Source organism: Semicossyphus pulcher, unplaced genomic scaffold (assembly GCF_022749685.1).
Source record: "Semicossyphus pulcher isolate SPU_LCO1_2020_fin unplaced genomic scaffold, fSemPul1.0.p SCAF_5, whole genome shotgun sequence".
In the NCBI taxonomy this organism is placed as follows: Eukaryota; Metazoa; Chordata; class Actinopteri; order Labriformes; family Labridae; genus Semicossyphus; species Semicossyphus pulcher.
In genome coordinates this window covers 12,035,180-12,060,912 of record NW_027211726.1, presented here as the reverse complement: position 1 = coordinate 12,060,912, position 25,733 = coordinate 12,035,180, and the positions used below count along the sequence as shown (strand labels likewise).

The 25,733-nt window shown below is 44.5% G+C and overlaps 1 protein-coding gene across 6 annotated transcripts; it reads right to left on the bottom strand.

Moving 5' to 3' along the window:
- Window positions 1–909: 909 nt before the first annotated feature.
- ubap2l (ubiquitin associated protein 2-like) lies at window positions 910–25,733 on the bottom strand. Of its 6 annotated transcripts, none has more exons than XM_069680935.1 (30): window positions 25,678–25,733; window positions 24,184–24,321; window positions 23,297–23,374; window positions 21,836–21,946; window positions 20,939–21,113; window positions 19,339–19,440; window positions 19,150–19,195; window positions 15,009–15,053; window positions 14,247–14,353; window positions 13,946–14,005; window positions 13,783–13,835; window positions 13,571–13,656; window positions 12,168–12,348; window positions 11,831–12,029; window positions 11,385–11,716; window positions 11,063–11,235; window positions 10,677–10,797; window positions 9,623–9,662; window positions 9,313–9,505; window positions 9,129–9,195; window positions 8,247–8,574; window positions 8,048–8,136; window positions 7,870–7,923; window positions 7,692–7,773; window positions 7,365–7,582; window positions 6,692–6,797; window positions 5,335–5,460; window positions 2,841–2,908; window positions 2,542–2,736; window positions 910–2,333 (listed from the first exon to the last, which is right to left on the bottom strand). In XM_069680935.1, exons 2-30 carry the CDS (start codon window positions 24,277–24,279, stop codon window positions 2,238–2,240), a joined length of 3,627 nt encoding a protein of 1,208 aa, XP_069537036.1. In that variant the 5' UTR covers window positions 24,280–24,321; window positions 25,678–25,733; the 3' UTR covers window positions 910–2,237. The 6 variants fall into 6 exon arrangements, with proteins under 6 accessions (XP_069537036.1, XP_069537038.1, XP_069537037.1 ...); XM_069680937.1 differs by having other exon boundaries at window positions 10,677–10,767; XM_069680936.1 differs by lacking the exon at window positions 25,678–25,733 and adding an exon at window positions 25,501–25,655.

Genomic DNA, 25,733 nt, shown 5'->3' with positions numbered 1-25,733 from the left:
CTGAAGTAAATATTCTCGTTGAAAGGGCTGATGTGTTTTGTTGACATCCGGTCAGCTAGTTGCATGCAGCTTCCTTACCCAAAGAGATGTTTTTCATTATCGGTGAGAGAAGTCTATTTAGGTAGAAATAAAATGAAAATATGAAAAGAGCTATAACCTGTTGTTTAAATTTACTGGATTTTAAAGTGAATTTCACCCCTGAAATGCTGTGATAAACTTAGGTACATTTACTCAAGTAGGTTTACAGGGCTTAAGTACAGTTCTGAATTATGTATGTTTAATATATCCACGTGTGCTTTTCACCTTCTCAAGACTTGAGGCCCTAACTGCGTAACTAAATGTGTCGCACATACATCTGTTAATCTTAATCATAATGTGGAGATATATTTAGCAGAAAAAAAGTTAATTACTTTGGAGATGTAAATTGCCACAAAATTGCACATTGATATGAATATTTAGCTGGTCCAACCTGTTCTGCAGCTAGCTGTCAGTCACATAAAACTATTTATTTAGATGCATTAAGTGCCTCCGATCTTGTAAACAACAAACTAGAAACAATGTCTGCGTAAGTGCTGTGTTTGAGAGTTTAACTTGGCAAAGCTGACCCCCTGGAGTGTGTTAGATAACTCCGGCCTATAACAGAAACCATCCCTAAAGCCTCTGAATCAGACGGCTTCAGCTGTGCCAAACACTTTGAGACACATGCTTCTTCTTACAGCGTTTGTCAATTGTTTTGCTGATATCAAGTATCGGTGAATTAGCATTCCAAGCTGTCAGCTGATATAGGGCCAGTGTTAAGCAACACACACAAACACTTGGCATCAAGCGTTGGACGAGATAGTGCTGTATTTACAAGCCACATGAGAAACAAATATAGTTTCTTAAAAGACATTCACATCCAAAATGATGAAAAATGTCTTTTTCTTGTTTATTTACTTAATATTTATATATTTTTACAAAATAAAAAAAATATATGAAACAAAAAGCTAACAGGTCTGCAAGGATTTGAGGAGGAAGAGGAGTAAGCCATCGAACAAACAGGGACTACAGTACTTGTGTTTTTTTTATATATGTACAAGACAAGTTTATCCATTTAAATTTTTTTTAAAACGCACAGTACAAAAAGAAAAATAAATCACTGACAAAAAAACCAAAAGTACAATTCTGTCCATCAGTATTCAATGTTGCAGGTTTCCTTACAATGGGGGACAGGTGGTGGAGCAGGGAGGAGGTGGGGGGGCCTCAGAAAGGAACGAAATAAAACACACTGGAAGGCAGACTGGGTGTGTATTGGCCTTGGAAATCATTCTCAACATCTCTTGCAGAATAGGTGGGACCTTTATGCAACATATTTATAATTAATGGGAACAGTTACTGTACATATGTTGGATAATGAAAAAACCTGTGCTAGGAAGAAAACAAAGCACAGTACACAACCCTCGGCCCCCGTGTGTACAAACATGCACGCAGTCACATGACAAACACACTTTCCTCACAGTCCAAGCCAGTGAGCTCGCTTATATGTCTTTATATATATCTATATTTGGTAAAAAATAAACTTCACAACTCTACCGATTTAGAGAATTGTTTCTTCAAACTTAAAATGACATAAAAATGAAAAGAAAAAGTCAACGGAAATTAAGCAAATTATTGTGTTAGGGTCTTTTGTGTGGGAGGGAAGAGCTTCCTCCAAAATGATGGAATGGGGAGCTGAGGGTGAGAAATACAAAACCAGCCTGTCCCCCACCTTCAGATATAACTTCATTCCTCCCCATCAGCAAGAAAAAAAGGGGGGAAAGACGAAGAAGAAAAAAAAAGAGACCATACAGGAAACGTTCATTCTTTTAGAAAACAGTTCTATGTTACATACAAGTGAAAGAAAAAGGGGTGGGGTAGGTGGTTAACACGATACAAATTCCCAACACTCAATATGTCACCTCTTGACGGTGTATTTCTATAACCATTAAGCTCCCTGTCTCCCCTCTCTTCTAAGCCCCTCCTGCCCCTCCCTCCCCATCATCCATGCATCATAACAGTGCTCGTTCTCTCGGCACAGCACCTCCTCTGACCGCAGTCAGAGCTGCAGGAGTGCTGGGCCAAGAGACTGGGGAGGGAGTCTCTGCAGGAGGAAGAGGGAGTTTATATATGGAGACTGTTTGAGAAGGAGTGATGCCCCCTTCTTGCTTCTGTCAACGGTGTGGGTGGGGGTGGGGGTATGGGGGGCCCGACAGCAGATGTTAGTTTGCCCCCCAGTTGTAGCTGTTGTATGCCGACTTGTTGATCTGAGACTTCTGCTGAATGGAGGCGTTCTGGCTGCGCTGTCCGGTGCCGCTCTGCGAGAGAGGACAGAGTTTCTGTCAGCTGTCAAATCATGCCATGTGTTTACTTTAATATCCTGGAGCTTATTGACTCAATGCACCTACAAATATGCACTTTATGATTCATCTGCCAAGGACAGCTTTTAATGAGACTTCAGGAATTCTGAATGGATCATCACATAAATGCACACTGACATATTTTTCAATGGAAGCGTTGACATACCTGTCCGTCCTGCTGCAGGTGGTGGTGCAGAATCTGAGAGTGGGGTTGTTGGTGCGGTGCGAGGATGTGCATGAAGGGGGCCGGAGCGTAGCCAGCAGCAGCCGGGGGGTTGATGGGTCCCCCGCTCCCCAGAGCTGAGGGCAGGCTGAACGAAGCTGCTGGCGTGCCAGCATGGAAACCCTGCTTCTCAAACGACTGCAGGAGGAAGACAGACGAATAACAGACCTGTCAGTTTTCCTCGATTCAAACTGGTCAGTCTAAATCTTCCTATATTTATCTCAACATTTGTTATCCGTTACCTGCGTCTTTGTGTAAACAGACCCTGAAATATCTGGTACCCCTGTGTTGCTTGACGTCACAGAGACTCCTGCAGAGACGGAAGAGATCGGAGACGAAATGAGTCCAAAAAGAGGAAAAAACTGAGCATGTAAAGGGGACTTGAGGAACACCCACCAATCAAACCATGCCCATCTCATGGTCACAGCAAGGTTCTAAACCAGCATTACTGCTGTACAGTGTTCTAAAAACAAGGAATCTAATGTCTATTTAATACACCTTTTTCCAATTGTAGCATCCGAGAAAAGGCTTAAAACTGAATCCTGGAAATATCATGAATGAACATCTATGTCAGCACAAGTCCATAGATGGTTTCAGGAGGATTCCTCCTCAGTGAGGACAGCACAGAGACAGAGAGCAGAGATGAAGAGGGGTGAGATGAAGAGGGAGAGAGCTGAGGTGTCGCAGTGTATCAGTTCCAGTCAGCCACAGTGGTTCAAATCTGACTGTTTCTGGTGCTTACTGCGGTGGTTGCTCTGGCACACACTGACCCCCTGTATCGCCACGGAGACGCAAAACAGGGTCAACTGGTGTGCGGAACAAGACAGACACTGAACAAGAAAGACTCGTGCTTTCAAGGAGCAGTTCTAGCGTCAACCACACGGCAAAATGTTAGTGCACTATAGTGCATACACTTTGGGTTAAAAGTCTTTGTGCAAGCAGACTGGTCACATGACAAAATCACTCTAAAGTTAGTGCAGTGACGCGTCTCACATGACTCCTGACTCTTGTAAGCAAACTACATACTTTAGGGGAACTAAACCTAAAGGAGTGAGCAACTGCGGTTGCCGATGAAAGCTCAGCACTAAGCTCTTTGCAAACACAGAATGTTACTTTGCTTGCTGCATGCATCTGTTAGAGTGACTTAAAATAACTTAAGACATGTTAGGGTGGGAGCAATATTGGATTCCATCGGCGAGGCTTGCGACGAAATAGCCTCTGGGGACAACAGTGGACAAGTCCAGCGTGTAGCGATAAACGACTTCCAGTCAAGACGTTCTTTGTGCGTGCTGCATTGTTTAGAGAAAAAGAACCTGTTTTTCTTGTGATTGACTTTAATTAACGGGTCTTACCTTTGCTGAAATTCTAACATCATGATGCAGATTAGTAAAAAGTAAACATGAAGCTTTGTCAGGTCTGTCCTCAAGAGGAGAAGAAAACTACTTTTAAAATGCTTGTTTGTTGAACGGAGGTCGGATCGATCTGATGTATTCGAGGAAGTCGAGAAATCGCTGAACGGCTTTCGTGACACAGCGTCAAGGGAATTCATCTCAAGTTGAATTTTTGATCTAGAACGGATTGTTAGCAAGCAGATGTCTGTTTATAGAGATTAATAAGAAGGTAAATCGTCGTCAGATAGCCGCTGATGGGAGCCGGGATGTCTTTACGGCGGATTACGTTCCACCTGCTTCTGCTCTCCACATGAAATGTTTTTCCTACAAACACAGCAGCCTGCTGATGCGTGATTGGTCAATAATACTCGGACTATAAGCGTAGTACAAACTGAACCCAGAACACTTGTCAACCCTAAAATCAGCGTCCCTGCCTACAGATTTCTAAGTAGAATCTGTAAATAGAGATTAGGGAAGGAGCAACGCTGCTAATGCACTGTTGCAGAGCAATGACTTATAAGGTAATGATCCCAATGAGAAGAGGGGTTTGTGTTCTTTTACAGGCAGTGATGGATTTTAAAATTGATTTTGCAGTTGGAGCCCTAAATAATATTCATAGTCAGTGTGAGAGGAGGTCATCCTTGTGTGGTGCAGTTCGAATCGGACTCGTCCTGCACTGGAAGTGATACAGGTACGTTACTAGGGAGGTTTCTGCTGCGACCTCTTGCATGAGACAAACCTAAAATCCATCATATTCACACAACAAGGTGCACGTTTGACACAGAAATCAATCAGATGAAGTCATAAAAAAAATCCACACACACTCTCATAGAGCACGCTTTTGTTTGGTCAAGTTATTTTGCCCTGTTTCTTGTGTTATAACCTTCTTCCCCTGGCAGGCCTTCAACTTGATACTCTGCAGAACGACACACCAGCAATGACGACATGAATGAAGAGCAAGCAACACAGAGGGGAATGGGACAGCGTCAACCAGAGAAACTCATCAGCTCATGGCAGCCACAGTCTTTATGGCCTGCCACATTTGTTGCTCTAAACATGATCATTGCGCAGCATAACTGTGTAGAATATATAAACCAGATTGGATTAATGATGAGTTGCCCTGGAGGGGAACAGGTAACAGACAGAATGGCAGACACGGCTTGTAAGAGAGGCAGGCTGCGTTGGGCGAATGTATTGTGACGGGTCAGCTCATCAGCGATGAGGCGAGGGAACGAGAGCAAAGAGGGGGAGAAGGATGGTTTGTGACACAAGGAGGAAGACGGGAGGGACAGGGTTTTCTCTTTTCCTTTTTTTGTTTTTTAATCTGGCATGTGGCGGCACTCACCGACTCCAGGCCCGGTGACAGAGCTGGCTGGCTTGTTTTGTGCAGAAGCGGCAGCGGCCACGGCAGTGCCGTATCCGCCCTTACAGAAATCCCCACTCCCTGAAGCCTGGCCCACATCCTCATAGCCTGCAACAGTCAGACACACAGCCGCAGCCCACAGCGTTAGACACACCAGGCAGGGGAAGCAGACCTGCCTCGGATAGCGCTTGCAAATAATGGCACAGCGTTTGGTTGAAACTTGGCGCCGCACGGACAGGTTTGACCACATTTGGACAATACAGATAGTGTCAAGTCCTCGAGGAACACGCTGAGCTGATACAGAATACTTCACTGCAATTATCTGAACTTTGACACCAAACGCATTGTCCTGTGTGGAAAAGCCGGCCAATCCGGTGCAACCAGCAGGTCAGAATGAACGCCGACATCATTTGCAAGTACTATTGGAGCCAGGTCTGAGGGAAGGAGGTGGGGGAAGTGAGGGGGCAGGCAGGGTGTGTGTGTGGGAGGGGAGGGGGTTGGAGAGTGAGCTTGAGTGAGGTGATGGCAGAAAGCAGCAGATGGTGCAGCTTAGAACAAATAGGTGTCGCACATGGGTGGATATTGAGTGATGAATTAAAGTATAAAGCTTTAAAAACAAAACAAAAAAAACAGCAACCCTCGTGAAGAAAATATAAAGTGATAAAGTGAGCAGATACCAGAAGGCCACTGAGAAACATATGCTGAAAGAAAATGTGCTCAAAGAGAAGTCCTATAAAGAAACAAGAGAGGATGATGGGTGCTGCATTTGTTGATGCGCTTCAGGTGACTGGAAGGTGAACTCCACTCACTGAAATGAGCAAAGCAAGCTATGGAAGACAGCAGGAGACCGACAATCTAACCCCTCTGATATTTCAACTGGTAGAGCCAGCTTCCACTGTGCAAGCCCCTCTTTGCCTTTCGGGTTTAAATGTCATTTATTTGATCACGGGAAGCAATTTAATAAGAAGTTAGACTTGTTCTTGCCGTTACAAAACATCTGCATCACTGAGGCGTGTTCCTTGTGTGCACAGGCATGAAAACTGGGTACAAGATGCAGACGCGTTTCCAGTATTCACACAGCTAAACCACAATATAACTCATGCTCAATCTGGTTGTTTACATTCAGGTCAACAGTTTAAGCTTGAACCAGCAGACAACGTGTTTTATCTACATTAAAGAAGCTGATGCTGCAGAGCTCAAATGGAATACGCTCTCCACAACAATCTGCAACCAATAGGTCCATTGTGAGAATCAGCGCGGAGTTATCGGTGTACGCAGGGCAGGATCTGTACGACCCCTTCTAAAACATGCCGTTTCCATGTGGTTTTTAGTGCCTTACCAGTGCTGTATCCATGGGAACCGTAGCCACTAGCCTGCTGAAAGGGCGTGGCTGATGCGTTCACGCCGACATTCACGCCGTGCTGTTTTGACGAGGTAGGAGCCACCTGGACGGGAAAAAAACATTGTCAACAAGTCAGCAAGAAGAGACAGAAAAAGCTTTTCTTGTCGGGTCCAGACGTAGCATAAAATTTGGTGTATAAGACGCACAATGGATACATTTTTTAATCTGCGTCCTAATGCAGAGAGAGGTAGGTATTTCATTGTGTTACATATTTTACCCAGACAATGCCGCTATAAGCTAGCTAAAGCTTCGTCACGGACATGCGCTGTCATGATCGCCAGTGCAGCCGCCATCCTCACAACTATCAACGTTACCGTAAGCTGAGCACAACTACAGCACCCGTAGCTAGCAGGACCGCAAACTCGACAAGGCGAAAACAGATGGTTGAAAAAGTTTTTATTAATAAATAGCTACAGAAAACCTTTTTTCCCTCTGAGACACCTCCAAACACAGACTTAGTCTATATTCCAAATTTTACGGTATTTCACATTTCTGCTCCTGTCCAAATCCAACCATTTTCCTCATGATACAGCAATGTTTCTGTCCCTTAGGAGCAGGACCGTAATGGCACTAACAAGTTGCTAGCTTGTGCAGACACAAACGTCCTCACCGGAAACACAGCAGGTCCGTACTGGAAGGTGTTAGGCAGTCCCGGCATGCCAGTGTAGTATGGGAGGCTCGTGTAGCTGTAGCCAGGCGGCAGTGCGGGGTTGAGGAAGGGCTGCTGTGTGGTGTGATGCGTCTGGGTCTGGTTCTGTTGCGTCTGAGCTAATGTGGTGGCCGGAGCCGGGGAGGATGCATCACCTCGACCGAACTTTGATAAGTCACCTGAGGATATGGAAGAGGGAGGAGAAGACGACAGAGTGGATGGTTAGAAGTGTCGCATGTAAATGAATCAATAAAAAAGGATGCAACATAATAGCTGCACGTAGCTCACCAGAATAAGGGTTGCTCGTCAGGCTGCCCTCTCTGCCGGTCAGTGCTGTGGTGGGAGTTGCAAAGGGGATGCTGTAATAATCCTAGAGAGGGAAAAATGTTTGACATAAATGAAAAAAAACAGGCCTTGATACAAATCAAGTATGACAGTTTAAGACTTTTCACAACTCCAAACTCACCAGCGGTATTCTTGTCTGCAGCATTTGTAGGTCATCATAGCCGTACACCTGAGGCTGAGACGAAGCAAGAAATGTGTCAGAAAATCATGTCACTGGTTCAGTTATAAAACATGAGCTCTGGTGAGCACAGGTAAAGCTCAGACTGTACACAGACTGATTGACCCTGGCAGGAACCTACAGGGTAGGCGTGCAGTAGTCCAGGGGCCATGATGTATGGGTTGGGCAGTAGAGGGGGCACTCCAGGTGGCAGGTTCGGAGGTGCTTTCCCTGTTGACATAAAGATAAGATTTTAAAAATCCTTTGCCAAACTGTGCAAATCACAAAGAATAAGCTCTCACAGACACAAGGAGATTAACATAAGTGTGTTCACGCCCAACCTGAGGATGCTGCAGAGCCGCGCGAGGATGAGGAAGAAGCCGAAGAAGGAATGGCCGAGGCGGTCGTCGCGGAGACCGACATGGCGGCGGCTGCAGCAGGGGCGCCCATGGAGACAGCGTTGAGGCCCATGGCCAGACTACTGACCGGGCCGAGGCCCGAGGGTGCAGAGACTGTGGCGGAGCCCACCGAGGAGGCCTGGGGCGCCCCTAGCGACACCTGCGCAGCCACAGAGGAAGAGGAGGAGGGGGCCGATGAAGACTGCACGGCCGAGACGGAGGAAGGGAAGGAGGAGGAGTGCAGGCTCGAGTCGCCGTCTACGCTGGGATGCTGCGGAGATGGAAGGAAGGAGATAAAAGATGTGGTCAGGATTGATGGGATTACATTTCCATTAGAGTGAACCGACATCTAATGTGTCTGTCTGCTGTGACAGGAAATGTGGGGGGAAGTGGGGCTGGGCAATATGGTAAAAATATGATCACATGATTTTTCTTCATTCATGTTAAATCTCAGTGTTTCTCCGGCACTGTTCAGTGGTCACAGCATGTCTGGGGGGGGGCAGACGCTCGTCATTAGCTCGGCTCATTTCTCGGTGCTCAGCTTGTTTACATCAGGATTTCTCCAGTGTTCGTCAGGGTTTGTAACAGGAGCAGAATCATCCACAGAGGCCTCCTTCTCTCCAAAACAAACCTATCAATATCTAATAAAGATTTCCGAGGCTCATCATCATAAATTTTACTGGATCCCCTATTGAGATTGTTTTTGCCCAGCTCTGGGCAGCATAAGCAAGTACAGACAACCCATGTTTTCCATCTGGTTCCGTTTCTTTTTATCTGCCACATCAACATGATAAACTGTGATAGAAACACATGTGAAGAGCTTACCAGTAAGCTTGAGTTGGATGTCCGCACTGAAGATGGAGCAAGGCTGTTCTGTTGTGATGGGTGAGAGCTGTAAGAATGACATCAAGGTTCAGAGCATGTCTCACCTAGTGCCCAATCACATGACAGTAACTGTCACTAGGTTCTAGGCTACTTTTTTATGACAGTTAATTTAGCTGCATCTCACTTGTTGTGCTGAGGAGGCGGGATGGTGCTCGGAGGCAGGTCTTCACTGTGCCCCATAGCACTTAGGGACGTCTGATTGGATGTGGATAACAAGGAGGCGGGACCAGAGCCGCTGTCAGTCAAAGTGCCCATGCTGGAGACCGACGCCTGCGTGACTGAATCGGAGGCCGGCTTGACTGCAGAGCCTGCTGCAGCTGCGGAGAGAGAGAGAGGAGCAGAGAGGGAATTTTAAAAAAAAATGGAGAAAATGTGTGTGGCAAATGTCAACAATGCTTTGAAGGAAATAAAGAGGTTTGTCAATAGACACTTACCTTCCACAGATTGTGTTGCTTGTATTGAACTGTAGCCATTCTGTAAAACAAACAATGAGGGTGAGCTCATAGGTTTCCATGAAAACAGGCCATTGACAAGAAGCAGTTAAAAGATGCTGGGCTTTTTAAAAGGGTCACCAGAACAACAATAACATAACTTGGAGTAATATAACGCCTGTCAAGCAACCGTAGATCGTTAAACACGGGGAGTTCAAACAAACAAAAACAAATAAACACAAGTACAAGGAAAGAAAAGGTGAGCTGGGTAACAGTTGTTACTGGTTGTAGATCTTGTTGTAAGGAAGGTTTTGAGCAGGTTTTTTAAATGAGTGAATGGTTGCAGATCTCAATAGGGAGAGAGTTCCAGAGGGCAGGCGGGTGTGGGGAACGGTGAGCAGGCCCGTGTCTTTAGGGGAATAGGGGTGGACAAGGTCAGAAAGGTACTGTGGGGCCAGGTCATGGAGGGATTTGTAGGCGAGTAGGAGGAGTTTATAGGAGATGCGGGACCTGACGGGAAGCCAGTGAAGGTGGATGAAGGTGGGGGTGATGTGTTGCCAGGGCTTGGTGCGGGTCAGAGCCCTGGCAGCACAGTTCTGCACATACTGGAGCCTGTCCAGGGATTTGCTGGTAAGTAAAGTCAAGTATATCAAAAACATCAGCTCCCTTTTTAACTTAAATATTTGTGTTTAGGTGAATTATCCATAAACTCTTTTTGATTTAGCAATGAAGAAGGAATAACGGGGTAGATCCAGATTAAACAGAGGACCCCCCCCAAGTCATGCATTCTACAAAAGGATGCTGAGCCCAATATTTTTGGGGGTCCTAATAATTTCACATTGAATGCACATATAGAAGAAGTAGAGGCATTTTTAATAGGGAATTATAATTTGCCATTTTGTGATTGTTTGTGTAATGCAGACATCAGTTAGCCTTCAAAGCCTTGCTCTGAGCTACACAGCTGCTGTCCACATCGGTATCTTCTCAAAGCACAATCCAGGACAACAGCACTTCAACTGATATCAGTTTAAGGGGGAAAAAAAAAGAGGGTGCTCACCTTTGGCTGCATATCCTTCTGAGGGGAGGAGGAGACTGAGGGAGGGTAGCGCCGCGTCTGAGCTGCTCTCTGATCGTACAGGTCCATCTGGCTGGAGTTGGAGAGAGCTGCAGCTGACTCACTGCAGATTGTATCGACAAGACAAGTTTGACTGTGCTCCTAAAGAGCAATTTGTGGTTCTGAGAAATTGATTATCTTAAATTTTAAGCGACTACTAAAAGACTACAGAAAAACACTCTTCTGATATTTCCTGCGGTGGAAATAAAACTCTAAACGTGTATCATTCTGGAGTTGTTCATACGAATGCATCTTGACCTAACTTCCAAAATATACAGTAGTGCAAGTGCTGGAACATCTCTGCAGAGTTGTATTGTTTATGTACAAACCTGCTGGGGCTTGTGTAGAGACTGTTCTGGACCTGGTTGGCTGGGGTTGTGGATGTGGGGGCGGACTCGTACTCTTGTAGAACTGGCTCCGACCCAAACTGCAGCGCTCCAAACTGAAGATTGAGGCCTGAGATGTCCGTCGAGCCGGGCATCTCTACCGCCATCGCAGGAATCTGAGAAGGATTAGAGGCATTTATAGACTTGGCCCAAATAGTTTGAGTCTGTTAGGCTTGAAGGCACAAACCAAGTCAAGTCATTGCAATCACGCAAGATGCTATTTTTGCAAACATGAAGGTCTGATGCTTTATAATGCAGAATATACCTTTGTTGTAATAGAGGTCCTCTTCTTCTGCTGTTTGAGTTTGTGTTGCTGCAGAGGAAGAGGACTCTGGGCATCTGAGGAACTAGGGGAGACTTGTTGACCGAGAGAGGGAACTGCTGCCATTTTGGGGAGGGAGGAAGCAGGCGGAGGCACCACATGGGGCGAGGATGTTGTCTGTTGGGGTAAGGAAGTAGATGAGGAGACAGAGGAAGGAGGCAGGCCTTTGTCCTGCAGGAAAACATCCAACATGGACGAGGTGGAGGTGGCGGCCGGGTACGGCTGCCGCTTCGTAAAGGGCGAATGGATTGAAGAGTCCTGCTGAGTTTTCATATCTGGGAAATGGAGAGGGAAGGGAATGCATTGAAAATGTTTCATCCAGGGGTGTTTCGTTTGATTCATAACTTGTAATATATCTAAAATTAATTAAGAGTAGAACGTCGTCTCACCGTATTGTCCCAGTGAGGCGGCACTGGTGTCCCAGGATGAAGGCGTGGTGTTGGGAGGTCCAGTCTGGGAGTGCTGAGCCGCCAGCTGAGCCAGCGCCTGAGCCGTCTTATACTGCTCCAGGAACTGAGAGCCAGTGGTCCCCGTGCTCGCTCCTTTAGGGTCCCCCACATCCCCGAAACCTTTGCTCAGCATGCTGACCTGCATAGTTGGCAGATTGTGACACACTGTTATCATAATGCAAATATTGGTGCTACACAGGAGTAATTATGACATCATTTACTGTATCCTTTTCTGGTGTGATTAGGAATAATTTGCACCATAAAAACACAGTCTCACCATGCTGTGCTGGGTGTAAGGGGTGCTGGAGGATGTTTGGGAGAGCGGCACCCCTTGTTTGGAGTTGCTGAAAACCAGTGACTGGGACAAGGAGGGGGGCTGGGTGGCCTCCATGGGGGGATTTTCTGTCTCTGAGGAGGAGGACGGGGGAGTCTTCCCCAGGAGCACCGCGAGGTCAATCCTAAAGCAAGGTGGAAATATTCATTATTGAAAATTATAAAAGAAGTAAAGATCAAATCTGTTCCAACTGAAGCTTCATTTTCAGTCCAGCCATAACTACATATTTTAGGGATGCAACTACTGGCATTAAAAATAATTATTATTTTCCCGATGAATATTTTGGTCAATCTTGTTTTTCTAGCCTACAGGGCAAAAACTGATACTCAGTTCACCACGTGACTATAAAGAAAGAAATCTGTCTGTCCAGAACATGCAAGAAAAACACAGCCAGACCTCATAACATCAATGTATACACCTGTGTTGATATTTAAGATTTAAAGCACTTATCACTCACTTCTCTTGTGAAAACAGTAGCTCCGGCCCTCTGCTATATTTTTGTCGCTAGCATTAGATGCTCATCAAAAAAATCATAACATACGTAAAAGGGATGCACGATATTGGATTTTTTTGCCGATATCCGATATGCCGATATTTTACAACTCATTTAGCCGATTACCGATACCGATATTTTTTTCCCGCACACCTAATTGCAGAGATCATCAACTCTCTTCTGTATTGGAATTAGCGTACAGTATAATGGTGATACTCTTATCACATTTGTTACAACGGTCGGGGTGACGGGTCTTGAGATGGTTAATCAAGTTTGTAGTGTTGAAAGACTTTGCCTTGGCTCCTCCTCGCATCACCGAAGCTGAGCAGTCATTGCAAATAGCAGTTTTGCGATCTATTTCGGACACTTTGAAAAACTTCCACACCACGGACATTTTGGCTTCTAACTCTCTCATGCTGCAGGTAGACACACGTGACGTCATCACGCTGCGGCGCGCAGGTCTTCTTTGCGCCGGGGACATTGCGTCGAGGTCGAGCATTTAATCAAGTATGCAGCAGCCCATTATTTTATCGGTTAATTATATCGACGGATATCGGCGTGTTGGCTGATATCCGATAGTTCATTTTTAAGCCAATATCGGCCGATACCAATAACGTGCATCCCTGATACGTAACATTTTCTTGAGGGAGGACCACCAGAAACCCCTGGCAAATACTCAACAGAGTCTCATGCAAACCTTGGGAAAAGCCTGAAATTCTACGCTATGCCAATGCACGTGAATAAAGCTGAACATAGTATGCTCATGGACATACAGTATGCACGTCAGCACGAAATACACACAAAAACTCAGAGGAAACACAGCACGAGTCAGGCTTCTAAATAAGCGACCCACCTTTGTCCTTTGGTGATGGTGACATTCTCTTGAGGCATAGGCATGGACGCCACACTCGAAGCTGTGAATATCTTGGTCTCGGAAAGCTGCAGAGGACGAGAGTAGAATAAGTTATAGCCTGAGCAACAAAAGTAAACGTAGATTTAACATCACTTAATGTTAAATTTAAAGCTACAGCAGCAGCATGAGGTGAAGTCCAGACAAGAACTCACATCCTCATTCCAGTCCTCAGTGCCCCACTCCTCTGTGGCAGTCCTCCAGGCACCTACGAGTCCAAGAGAAACCGATCAATACTATGGAAATGGGCAGAGAGATCTTCAAACAGAATAAAGGATGTATAAAGAAAAAACAGAAGAGATGTGTCGAGAGGCTCACCAGGAGCAGAGTCAAACTTGGGTGGGTAATTTGTTCCTTCTCCTGCAGAGTACTCCAACCCTGAAGACAAAGAGAGGGGTGAGGAGATCAAAGATGAGTGTAATGAAAAGAGATGATCTTCCTTAAATCATTTGGGTTTGGGGGTTTGTTTTTATGCAGTGTCCTTCCGAACCATCCTCTAATTTTTACCGCAGGATGCCGAACATGACTTTTTAAAATCGTTTGGATGCTAAACAGAAGCCTCTTTGATAAGATTAACTCGTTATATTTGAGGGCACCCTCTGTTAATAAATTAACTTACTCGCTCCCTCCTCCATCTCCGCGCTTCCTGTGTTGTTCCAGGTGCTGCCCCCACCGTAGTTTTCTTCTGTCTGGGCTGGCTCCGCGTAATCAGCAGGGTTGAATGTTCTGGGAAAGAGAGCAAGAAGAAGAAATTAATTTTATGTACCGACTCCAAAGCTATGTTTTGTTTTTTCACACAGAAATCTGGGGTACAATTTTTTTCTTTATTTACACACATCAAACCAGTGGTGATCTAGCTGGTTTTGTGCCAGCAGTGCTTTTATTATCATCATGTTTTTATTCAATAAAACACTAAAGAAAAGGAGTGAATGAAGGTGTGGCAGTAAGACAGGAAGAGGAAATAATGAGTATATTTCTGCAGTTAAGCAAAAAACTGTTTAAGCAATTAATGCTGTTTTTGTTGTTCCTCAACAAGTCTCTCCAGGTTCTGCACACCTTTCAGTAATCTGACACATCCATGTATGCTTGAAAAATAAGAGCTGGTGCAACCTAGCAACATGATGAACACTTTTTCTTTTGAGTCAAGCCAAACAGCTTTCATTATTCCGTCCTGTGCAAAGCTGAGGGCATTTAAGGCACGGCACGCATTTTACAGCTAATTTCAGGAAGCTCGTATCTTTAAAGTCCTATTAATAGAAGTAGTCGTAATACATTCTGTTATGATAACGTCTTCTTGTATGATATCATCCTGTTTAATGGCACTGAAAAGGCTCCCTACACAAAGCAAGAATAACAGACACACCAGAGGCGATGCACTCACCTCTCACCTCCTGCAATATCATATGTGGGCCCCTTATCAATCTGGCTTTAGAGGGAAAATAATGGCAACAATTACACATCAAAGTTTAAGTACAAGATAAAGCTGGTTTTTCAGACCACAGTCAAGCAACAGCGTAAGCAAAAGGCCTTCAATCTGAAAGCGCCAGTACTTTTTAGAACACTCTAAACCTGTCAATCACTCAACAGTGCAAGGCAAGCCAGTGTGCTTATAGCCATGTGGGTAAATACACAGTCCAAGAAACCCATCCAAACACAAAGACTGCTGCCTAAGATTAGAAGAATGCAAGAGTAAAAGCAGTGATCTGTTCATTGATGCAGTTTAACTTCACACAAAGCTGTTACTGAACCGCCAAACAGGACGCTGCACCAGTCAGCATTCAATATCTCCTTCATGGAAAGAAATCTCAATCACTGTCAGCCTTTAATGAAAATAGCAAACACACACTTCAGATAAACAACTCAAGACTCCACCACAGCGAAGGGACACTATCACTGCTTTACTATGTGGACACAACAAGCTGGGAACTCTCGCGTCTTTTATGCAACAACAGGATTCAAACATAAAAAGGCAGCTCACACATACCCCCGAGATGCAGCTCTGTCAGCAAGCGAATAAATGCTACAGTAACAAGTGAATACAACTGGCTGCATTTTTACTCCACATTCTGCAGTTAAGGCCAACACTGCTCTGGGTGCAATATCCACATTACTGCATGTGTCACAATCTGAAGGACGGTGATTCAAGATCAGCAGCACTGTACCAGTTCAGGATAGCATTAATTATTAAACAAACATCAAAGGAAAATATAGCCCAGCTGTCCTTTAAGGAGCAAAATGTGAAGTGAAAACTAAGTTTTAAGTAGTAAACTAAGACGCAAAGAGACAGTTTTATGACTTCAATAACCATTGTGTTACAATAATTAGGGATGCACGATATTGGATTTTTTGCCGATATCCGATATGCCGATATTCTACAACTCATTTAACTGATACCGATATTTTTTTCCCGCACACCTAATTGCAGAGATCATCAACTCTCTTCTGTATTGGAACTAGCGTACAGTATAATGGTGATACTCTTATCACATTTGTTACAACAGTCGGGGTGACGGGTCTTGAGATGGTTAATCAAGTTTGTAGTGTTGAAAGACTTTGCCTTGGCTCCTCCTCGCATCACCGAAGCTGAGCAGTCATTGCAATCTCATATCTATTTCGGACACTTTGAAAAACTTCCACACCACGGACATTTTGGCTTCTAACTCTCTCATGCTGCAGGTAGACACACGTGACGTCATCACGCTGCGCCACGCAGGGGACATTGCGCCGAGGTCGGGCATTTAATCAAGTATGCAGCAGCCCATTATTTTATTGGTTAATTATATCGGCGGATATCGGCGTGTTGGCTGATATCCGATAGTTCATTTTTAAGCCGATATCGGCCGATACTGATAACGTGCCGATAATATCGTGCATCCCTAACAATAATATATTTAACATCTTATATTCTCTTTTTATGATACAAAACCAAAACATCATTTTAAAATGTGGCCAATAACAGACTGCAGTGTGAACAGGTCACTGTCCTGAAACGACCCGCATGCGCAAGAGAACGATAACCGTGCCGTGGAATCCAGCGAATTCCACAGCAGATGATAACGAGGTGATAACGAGGACGAGGAGAAAGACATTTTTTAATGTTGGCTTTTTGTGGGGCAATGGCTGCTACTTCAGTACGGAGGTGTGTGTGGATGCGGAGTCTGCGGAGCCGTCCTCCAGGTTTATATTTACAGTTTGACTCTAGCCAGCGCAGAATTGTGACGAATGTCGATCGAGAGTGACGTAAAAGTCGCATCGTTACGGCTGTATGTGCTTCCTGTTCTGTCGGTCCCTTTTCCCCCTTCTGTTCTCAACACCTGGCCTTGGATCAGTAGCCTATTCAAGACACCAGCCCTGACATCAAGAGAGGCTTCTGGAGTGGGGGCTGCCGTGGTTCTGCCTCTCAGGCTGGGATTGTGTGTTTTTGTGTTCTGGTTGCTTTTTAGTTGACTTCAGTTAAGATTCGGTTGTTAGTATCGTCTTCAATAAACTTTTAAAAAAGGTGATTGCTGTGATTTTGTTAGGTCGATTGTGGATAGTTGTTAGCCCCACAGGGCTGCCTTAGGGTGGGGCATAACAGCATGAATAAGGATGACAGTTCAGACTCGGGTTGCATTGCAAAAAGTCAGACCTGAATCTCCTTTAGGAGCACATTTGAAAGTGGCCCAAATTAGCTTTGATTTCATGTGATTTGTGCTGTTTACACCGTCATGAAAAAAAAAACAGAGTCACGTCTGAGCAAAAAATATCGGAACAACATTTTAGATGTGAATGTGAGCGTGAAAGGTTGTCTGTCTCTAAGTGTCAGCCCTGTGATTGACTGGCCATCAGTCCAGGGTGTACCCCGCCTCTCCCCCTAATGACTGCTGGGATAGGCTCCAGCCCCCAGCCACCCTGAACAGGATAAGCTGTATAGATAATGGATGGAGATCTGGGTGCCTGTGCCATTGTTGTTAAGTAATAACTTGGCTACATGTGTACTGCTCAGTGATGCAGCTTCCATTTTCTAGTTTATCTGGTAGAATAGTCCAGCTAGCGTTACCCGTCAGGCTAATTACACAGTACTTCCTCATCCCTCCTATTGGCCACTGTATAAAAGAGTGAGTGAGTCAGTCTTGGCACCGAGAGGTTTCCTGCATCAATTAGCTCCTTTCTCTGTGAAAATAAAAACAGTATCATCTGCTTTCTTTGGCATTTGTGAATATTGAATTTATTAATCAATATTCCTCCAACGCCTCCAAGTTTAAAAACAATCCTCTTTGATCAGCTTATTCATGTCTAATGAAGCCTTTCCCCTAGAGTCAGCTACTTTGATTCAGTGCAGAGAATTAGGTGCTGTAGCATCTTAAATGTACAAACACAAGATACAAATGACACAGATGCAAACCTGCAGAGTGTCATCTTATCACATTGAAATTAACTAAACCTCATCCGCCCTAAGACCACTTCCTTTAAACCCCTGTGCACTACCTCTAAGTCCCGGTGTTAAAACTGACACCCAAGGAAAAAAAAGGTGCTGAACTGTAAGCAGCAAGAAGCAAAGCAATCACAGTTGTGTGGTGCGAGGTGGGGAGGGGGTTAGGTAATAGGAAAACACCTCGGTTAGCACTGCATGCTATTACAGGTGGGAAGCCCCAGCATTCAGCTCACCAAAAACAAGCTCATATTAAAAAAACAAAATAAAAATCAATCATTTTAGGAGGTATGAGTCAATGTCTGGGTCGAATGTAGGACATCCTCACAGCATCAGAGACACACACTATAAAACACAGATGTGTCACACCCCAACACGTTAGGTTTCTATTCCGTCATGCTTCCTCCTTTGTCCAAATATAGATTTACAGCACTGAAACGGGAGCTTTGAAGTTCAGTCAATTATTTTAGTGAGAGTGAAAATTACATTCAGGCTTCTCTGGGGAGGAAGCCACGCAGCACTCGACTGCACAAGAGAGCGCCGCATCATGTCACACGTGCTGCCTCAGAGTAAGGATTTAAAGATGTGTAACTGCAGAGTGACATCACACCCGACTGCTCATCATCATCCGTTAGGACAACTGATCCGACTGTTGCTGATTAAACAACACTGAAATGAGTCAAGAATGTCATAACAGTTCAGAGAAGTACTTCCTCTGCTTTGACACCTACTCGTCAAGATGCCAACTCATCAACTGACATACGGGTATTATTGGCTGCACACACAAACTGACACACAGAACAAGCAAAAAAAAAACCAGCTGAGTTAAACTGCAGCCCAGGGCCAGAGAGCGAGGAGTGCGTTTTAATTTCATCAAATCGGTTCATTCTTAGTGATTTTATAAAAATTTAACTCTAAATTAAATGTTTAGACACTTTCTGAAGAGGGGTTTTCAGCCCACGCTGTTCCATCCCATTGGCTCACATATGTCCTCCCTCCTTTGGATTAAAGCTAAACAATAGGCTGGGGTCCTGCTCTCTGGTGACCATGGCAACAGGTAAAAGTGGAACAAAAGGGACTCTGGTTTTAGGCGACGCAGGTGTTCCCTTACCCCATGCCCTGCGCCGAAAATCTGCCTCCTCGCCGTCCAGAAACTCCTGTGGAGACAAGAGTCTACTTTAGATTCTTAAATTGACAAACTATCGTCTCGAGGAAGAATGGCGCCGATTAATTAAAACAAAACATGCTTTGATATTGCTTTGACCAGCGAGCGCAACTAAAGAGGTTTACAGCCACTTACCGACAGTCCCTCTTCCTCTGCCTCTTCCCCTTCGGCCTCGCTCCGCACCTCTTCCAGCTACTGCAGCCTTGCCTCCATCCAAGCCGTTCTCCTGACCACGAACTTGAGTGAAGAAGAGAGAGAACGGCTTCAGATTTAGAGATGACAAAATAACATTTGTTACAGTTTAGAGGGAAACTGGGTCAAAAATTGTGGTACTGTCAGGGAGTCCTAGTAGCTCTTCTTCCAAAATACAGATTAATCTCTTCCTGTTGTACACTCTGTTCCCCTTCAGGACCCCTGCTCGGGGCTAAGAAGAGTCTACTGGGGTGCTGCAGATTACTAGACAGAATCATAGGAAGCATGCAAAGAAACAAGAGCTTTAAAGATATAATCACTTAGAGTTTCATTTAAATAAATGTCTCTTAAGTCACTATCTATCGCCAAATGAGGTAACACAATGGTGATTGAGCCTATGGCCCACTGATGAAAGCCTTTGCATTTGCAGGATTAGTGACGCGTTTTCCATCACCCAGCAGTGGTTGGTCTGCCAGAGAAGGTAGGCGGAGCTACGTGGCTGCTTTTTCCGGTCTTTGCAAGTGTTTCGAATAAACAGTAATCTACTATGGCTGAACAAACAAAGACAAGACCGATGACGACAGATACAACTTCAAAAATAAGTGAAAATCCAAAGACAATCAACAGTTACAACCGGAGCCAACCGTGGACGTCACACATGCAACACTGTCTGGATATCTGGGAAGTGTGCTCCCGCAATTACAGTCTATCACCATAGGTGCCGCCAAAGAGAACGAAACTTTGAGATTATAACTTTAACATAAAAAGCTACTGAATTGGTGATTACTGCTGATTGGCAGAGACGGGACACAAAACCAACCTCTTAAACAGCTCTTTTAATAGCACACTTTAGCTGCATTATGTGTGTGGTGTCAGTAAACAGCCTTATTTTAAGGCTGCCCTTTTCCTTCTTTCTATAATTTTGTGGCACCTTTACAATGTTTTAATTCATAACTTCTAGCCGTACTGTTCCCACAGATCTACTGTTCCCACAGATCTACTGTTCGTGCAAACCACACACTTCTGCTTCTTCTTTACTTTTAAAGGTCTCCATTTAGTTAGCCACAGGGAACGTTTATATTAAAGCAGTACAGAAGTCGAGCTTGATCAGACAACGACTGTCACTCAGATTACAGATACAGTTTGGTCCTCCAGGGCTCTTGTATGCTCATGCATGGGTGACATTATAATGTTGTTTTTTGATTAGCAAAATTGGCCAAAATTCACACAAGAGGAAATTATTCATGTTGCAAACTGCAGCGTGCATGATGGCAATTTCGTTAATGACCGCTCACGTGGTAGCTGTGATTTTAAAAAGATCTGATTTCTACGCATCTTGTCAACAGACAAGCTTGACATGTTGTATGGGAGGAATGGTGAAAAAAAGAAAGGAGCAGCCGAGTGAGCCAGTAAGATTAAGGCCTCTAGACAACTTCCAATGTCTAACTTGTTATCAAGATATCTAAAGATAAATCCTGAGGAAAAGCAAAGCAGACTCTGCCAGCATCACGAACACAGTGAATAATTGGTTAATAACACTTACACTCTCGTCCCCTGCTGGCTCCGCGGCCCTTGCGTGGAGCTCCACCTCGACGACGTGTGACATCTTTCTCTCCTCCTTTGTCCCTGTTCTCTTTTCCTTCGTCTCCGGTCTCTGCCTGGCTCGTCTCCTTCTGGCCCGACACCCCTTTCTTCTTCCCCACCATTTCCCAAGAGTCCTTAGAAAAAAAAAAATAGGGCAGTGTTACCCTGTGATTCCCTTTGTGCTTCTACCAAAATATGATCCACCTTTAAAAAAATCTATTCATGCACAATTAGTTTGGAAGGCAGGCGTGATTACCGCATTGTGATAGGTCTACAATTAAATACTTCTGAGTTTGTCACTGATGTTTTAGTTTGTCTGAGTATAATTTCTGTGGGATGGCAGGAGCAGCAGCTTCTTGACATTTCAAACTGAAAAAAAATAAATGAAATTATTTTCCTCTTGTTGGTAATTTCCCATCATGCCACACTGACCTAACTCTCCACTGAGCTTGTATCTTGACAATCTTAGTAGCTGACAAGCCCTTATCAGGACTGATGGCAATACACGTTTGAACTCTTTCCGGGTGCCACAATGTTATACTAATCACATATATATCGAATGAAAATATAGTTGGTCCTTGCTGCTAAAGCCATCACAAGCAAATGTCATACATTGGAAACGTAAAGAATTGACACAGGGGAAGTACAGAGTCTGTTTCGTGGGCGTCTTTGAACATGCATCTGTGTTTACAGTAGAATAACCCCGCCTCTGTCTACGTTCACACCATGCCGTGCTGTCACAGGAGCCAGCAAAAATAGTTGGTCCAATATCATAGTTATCTAACCCATTGTAGCTCTGATTTCTCCAGAATCTGTCCCCCACAGCGCTAAGCCCTCACACAAAGCCAATACTCACAGTGTCTGGGCTCCCCTCCAGCAACACGTTAATGGCTCTGTTGACATCCCCGTTGCAGTCGTGCAGCGCGATCATAGACTCATCCTGGTCCTTGCCTGTGATGTCAATCAGCTGGAAAAGAAAGAGTGGCACGATGAGACACACAGGTGACCGCTGGTTGACACTTTCATTCATTAAACGGCTCTTGTGTAGATTTATTCAGAATGTTTTTAAAACAGCATAAATTAATCAGAAGGCAGGGATAGAGCGCCGCACACCTGCTGCCAGCAGGGATTCAGCATCTTGGTCACTTCAGCAGCTTGAACGCAAGGTTAGTTTTCCATAAAGACTGGGACGCTATGCCCTCTTTTGATGTCTTTTAAATATCAAACACTATAATTGAGTATGCAAAAGATAAACTCTCTCATCAAGAGGTCCTGATGACCTGTCTGCAGAACTTTCTGACCTTGGGTGTCATGTTAGGGTCTTGCTTTAACTTAATGATTAATGAGGACAAACTACGTATGATTTATTAATGGATTTGATACGACACTGAAAAGAAAATGTACAAACCACATAAGTAAGATAAAAAGGTTATTTGACATATGTGGCTGGTAAGCATAAAAGTGTATGAAAGAGATGAGCCCAAGAAGTGCACTATTTATTTTTTAACAGTATGAAACTGCAAAGATTAACTCAATAACAGGTTGCTGTAATATCAAGGAAGTAGATTCCAGATTTTTAACCTCTTCACAAAAGGAAGAAACTGACAAAAAACTCTGATGACTCTGATGACTCGTGGTTTGTGCACAATGCACCAGCATCACAGGCCTAAAGGAGCAGTTCTCCCCAGGAAAAAGCCACTGTCATTCAAAGCTGGTGTTCTCTCTAATCGATAGAAGAAATATTTGAAATTGGCGCCATAGCTGCAGAGAAAGTTGTTGAAACAGCTTGTGGTTTCACCCATTCTAGATTCCTACAACACCCAGCGTGCATTGCGCTCCTCCCTCTGAAAGGAACGGCCCAGCGAGAGACGCTGGAGTGAAATACTACAGGTGGATCGTCTAAATAAATCTTCAGGTAGGCAGTCTACATTTCAAACCTGACACAGAGACATGACATCGGATGCAGGCGTCCTAGATTGAGGAAGTGTAGTTTAGCGAGCTCCCTGGCCTCCGCCAGATAACGCATTTTATGTAGTCTGGCGGAGGTTTTCCAGGGCCCATTGGAGAAGCGGATAGCGTCCTCCAAAGGCACAGAGCAAAATTGTTTTTTTCCCCCTAAAATAATGGCATTAGCTCCCCATATTAACATGATAGGACTGAGGTTGAAAATCGGCCCTTCAATACAATGCACTGAATGCTACATTACTCTGTGTTTTATGATAGACCACATCTGCAAAGCCAAAGAAAAGATACACACTCAAAACGACACACAAGAAAGTATAAGTAGGACAAAAGGAATGTGCATCTCATATCTCACCTGTTTGACCTTCTCTTCAAAGTCTGCATCATTGTGGTCTGAAATCATCTGAGCGAGTCGGATCTGCTCTGCAGTGGCCTGATTAAAGAGGAGAGAAACATATAATGATTGTAAAAAAAACAACAACAAACCACACAACTTCTGGTAAAAGCAGAAACTACCTCATATTTAGCCATTTAGAAAATCTCTAGGTCTGACAAAATTTAACAACTACTTTGGTTACAGTGTGACCTTATGCTCGGGAAACGCTGGCCATTCTGTTTCTGTGGCTGGCACAGATGCTCCATCCACTTCAGGCTTTTTTCAGTTTATACTGTTTATGTTAACACAATAGCACTGAATGGGCAGGATTTTATTTAACTGTGTAGTTAAACATTTAAAAACACTTATTGCAACTAATATCTCATCTAACAGGAAGGACAGCTGTCACTGGCTACTAGAGGTCTGGTTAGACCCTGCACAACACGCACATTAAAGACAAGCCCAAACATGACTACATTGTCACAGTCAAACTTGCATGATTGTTGCTGGTCAACCTAGATCTGTCAAATACAGACTAAAGCTTGTTCCCTAACGCCTAAATATGATGCAAACAGATCTGATCATCCACTACTGCATTTTGAGATTTAGTCCTTATCAAAAGGTATTGTCATGTTATAACTGGCATCACCTTTTACAAACAGAATGATATGTTGAGCTTAACATATAGTAATTTAGGTTATACTGAATAATACTGTCCCATTTGTTGCTGTGTAGCTTGGCAGTCAAAAAATGTGCCCTTCACACAAAACAAGTTATATTAGGTACTGTTGATTAGCCTTCATTGAACCCTCTGTGCAGTTAATTGTGCATCTTGGCAATGTGACAGGTGTTGAGAGTGAGGGTACCTGAGGCCTTTGCTTGTGCTGTGTCTGGCTCTGTGTCTGGCCCTGTGTCTGCTCCCAGCTGCCCCGGGCTTTGTTCCCGCCCATGGACGTCATCATTTACAGTATATACAAATAACAGTATTTACAAAGGAATAAGACCTGAGGAGAGAAGGAAGAGAAAAGTGTTACAAAGCTGTGACAATGACCTACTTATGCCATGTACATGTCTGTTACTGGCACTACACATGAATACTACTTCCTCTAACTGCCTGGCAGCCTATAGCCTAGTGGGAGAAGCTACAGCAGCAGTATCAAGAAGACACCAACAGCTTTGTTGCGAGAAACGCCTGGAAAACGTTAACAAAGGGTCTTTTTAGTACATTTCTTGGGCAAAACCAAAGCTAACCGCGGGTTTGACCCGGGAAGCAGGAGTGCCACGGTGCACTGGCTCCTGCTGCACTCAGGGCTTACAAATGCGTTAACCAACTTATTTACCTCTTCAGGACATTATGCAATGCTATCTATATCAAATAGCCTCGGTGATGTTTAGTTGTGAAACGCCAGCATATGATTACAAAGCCCAGGATAGATAGATAGATGTACACTATGTTGACCATTAAATGATAGAGGGAAAAAAACATACATTTGACAGCCAACTAACGTCACGTCTCTTTTCGTTAACCTTGCTATCGACAGCGACTCCTTAATCTTGCACACGTTACGTAAAACCCTTTTTGGACTAGCCCACAAACAAGCCTAAAGCCAGGGCCCGAGGAACATATTCAGTTCTACTAGCCAGCCACATGGCCAAAATGCTAGCCAACTAGCTAATAGTTAAGGGGAGAGCCATCAGCGTTGAAGTCTCGGTGGGCTTCCGCCTCTCACGGCTTCACCTCATGGCGACAACGAGGCTAACTTTGACTGCCGCGAGCTAACCACCTAACCAACTGGCTATACGTCGCAAAGATATTAGCGTTAGCTGACTTAGCTTAATAGCCTACAAGTTAATTAGCTAATCAGCTACTGGCGTACAGTGAAGCTTTCATGTTCGACCAAACCAAAAACGCCCATGCCTCTTCGTTGCCCCTAGTTGTCTGCTAGTTAGCCATGCTAAGTCAACCAGCTAACTCTGCTTCGCACAGCTAGGCAGCGTTAGCCAGTTAACGCTAGCTACCTTAGCATGTTGCGGCTGCATATACTGCACCACAACTCTACATCATTCATAACCATTCTGGCCGCAGTATAATCTGATGGCTGGGTTCTCGACACACATATCACCGAGGCTAAAGGTAGGCCTGCAGGCCCCTAAAATGAAAATAAATAACAGGCGATACTGACCAGAAACCGGCTCAATATGAGACACTGCTACACAACCGACCGACAAGTGGTCTCGTAGTCGACCTTCTAGTCGGATTTAGGACAGGATATAATTCCTGAACCCCAACTTGTTACAACTATATTGGGAAAATATAGCGAACCGACTCGCTCACACAATAAGCGAGAGACTGAATTTACCTGTTTCTTTTCCACTCTGACACCACGGAGAGCTGCGTCACGTGGTTCACAGCTCG

Bases quoted from the DNA above. Each gene is read 5' to 3' on its own strand.
- ubap2l (XM_069680935.1), bottom strand. From the start codon at position 24,279: ATGATGACGTCCATGGGCGGGAACAAAGCCCGGGGCAGCTGGGAGCAG. The intron at 19,196-19,338 runs GTAAGTGGCTGT...TTGTCTCCACAG, and splicing joins CAGAGGAAGAGGGACTGTCG to GAGTTTCTGGACGGCGAGGA. The intron at 7,583-7,691 runs GTGAGCTACGTG...CCATATCCTCAG, and splicing joins GACGAGCAACCCTTATTCTG to GTGACTTATCAAAGTTCGGT.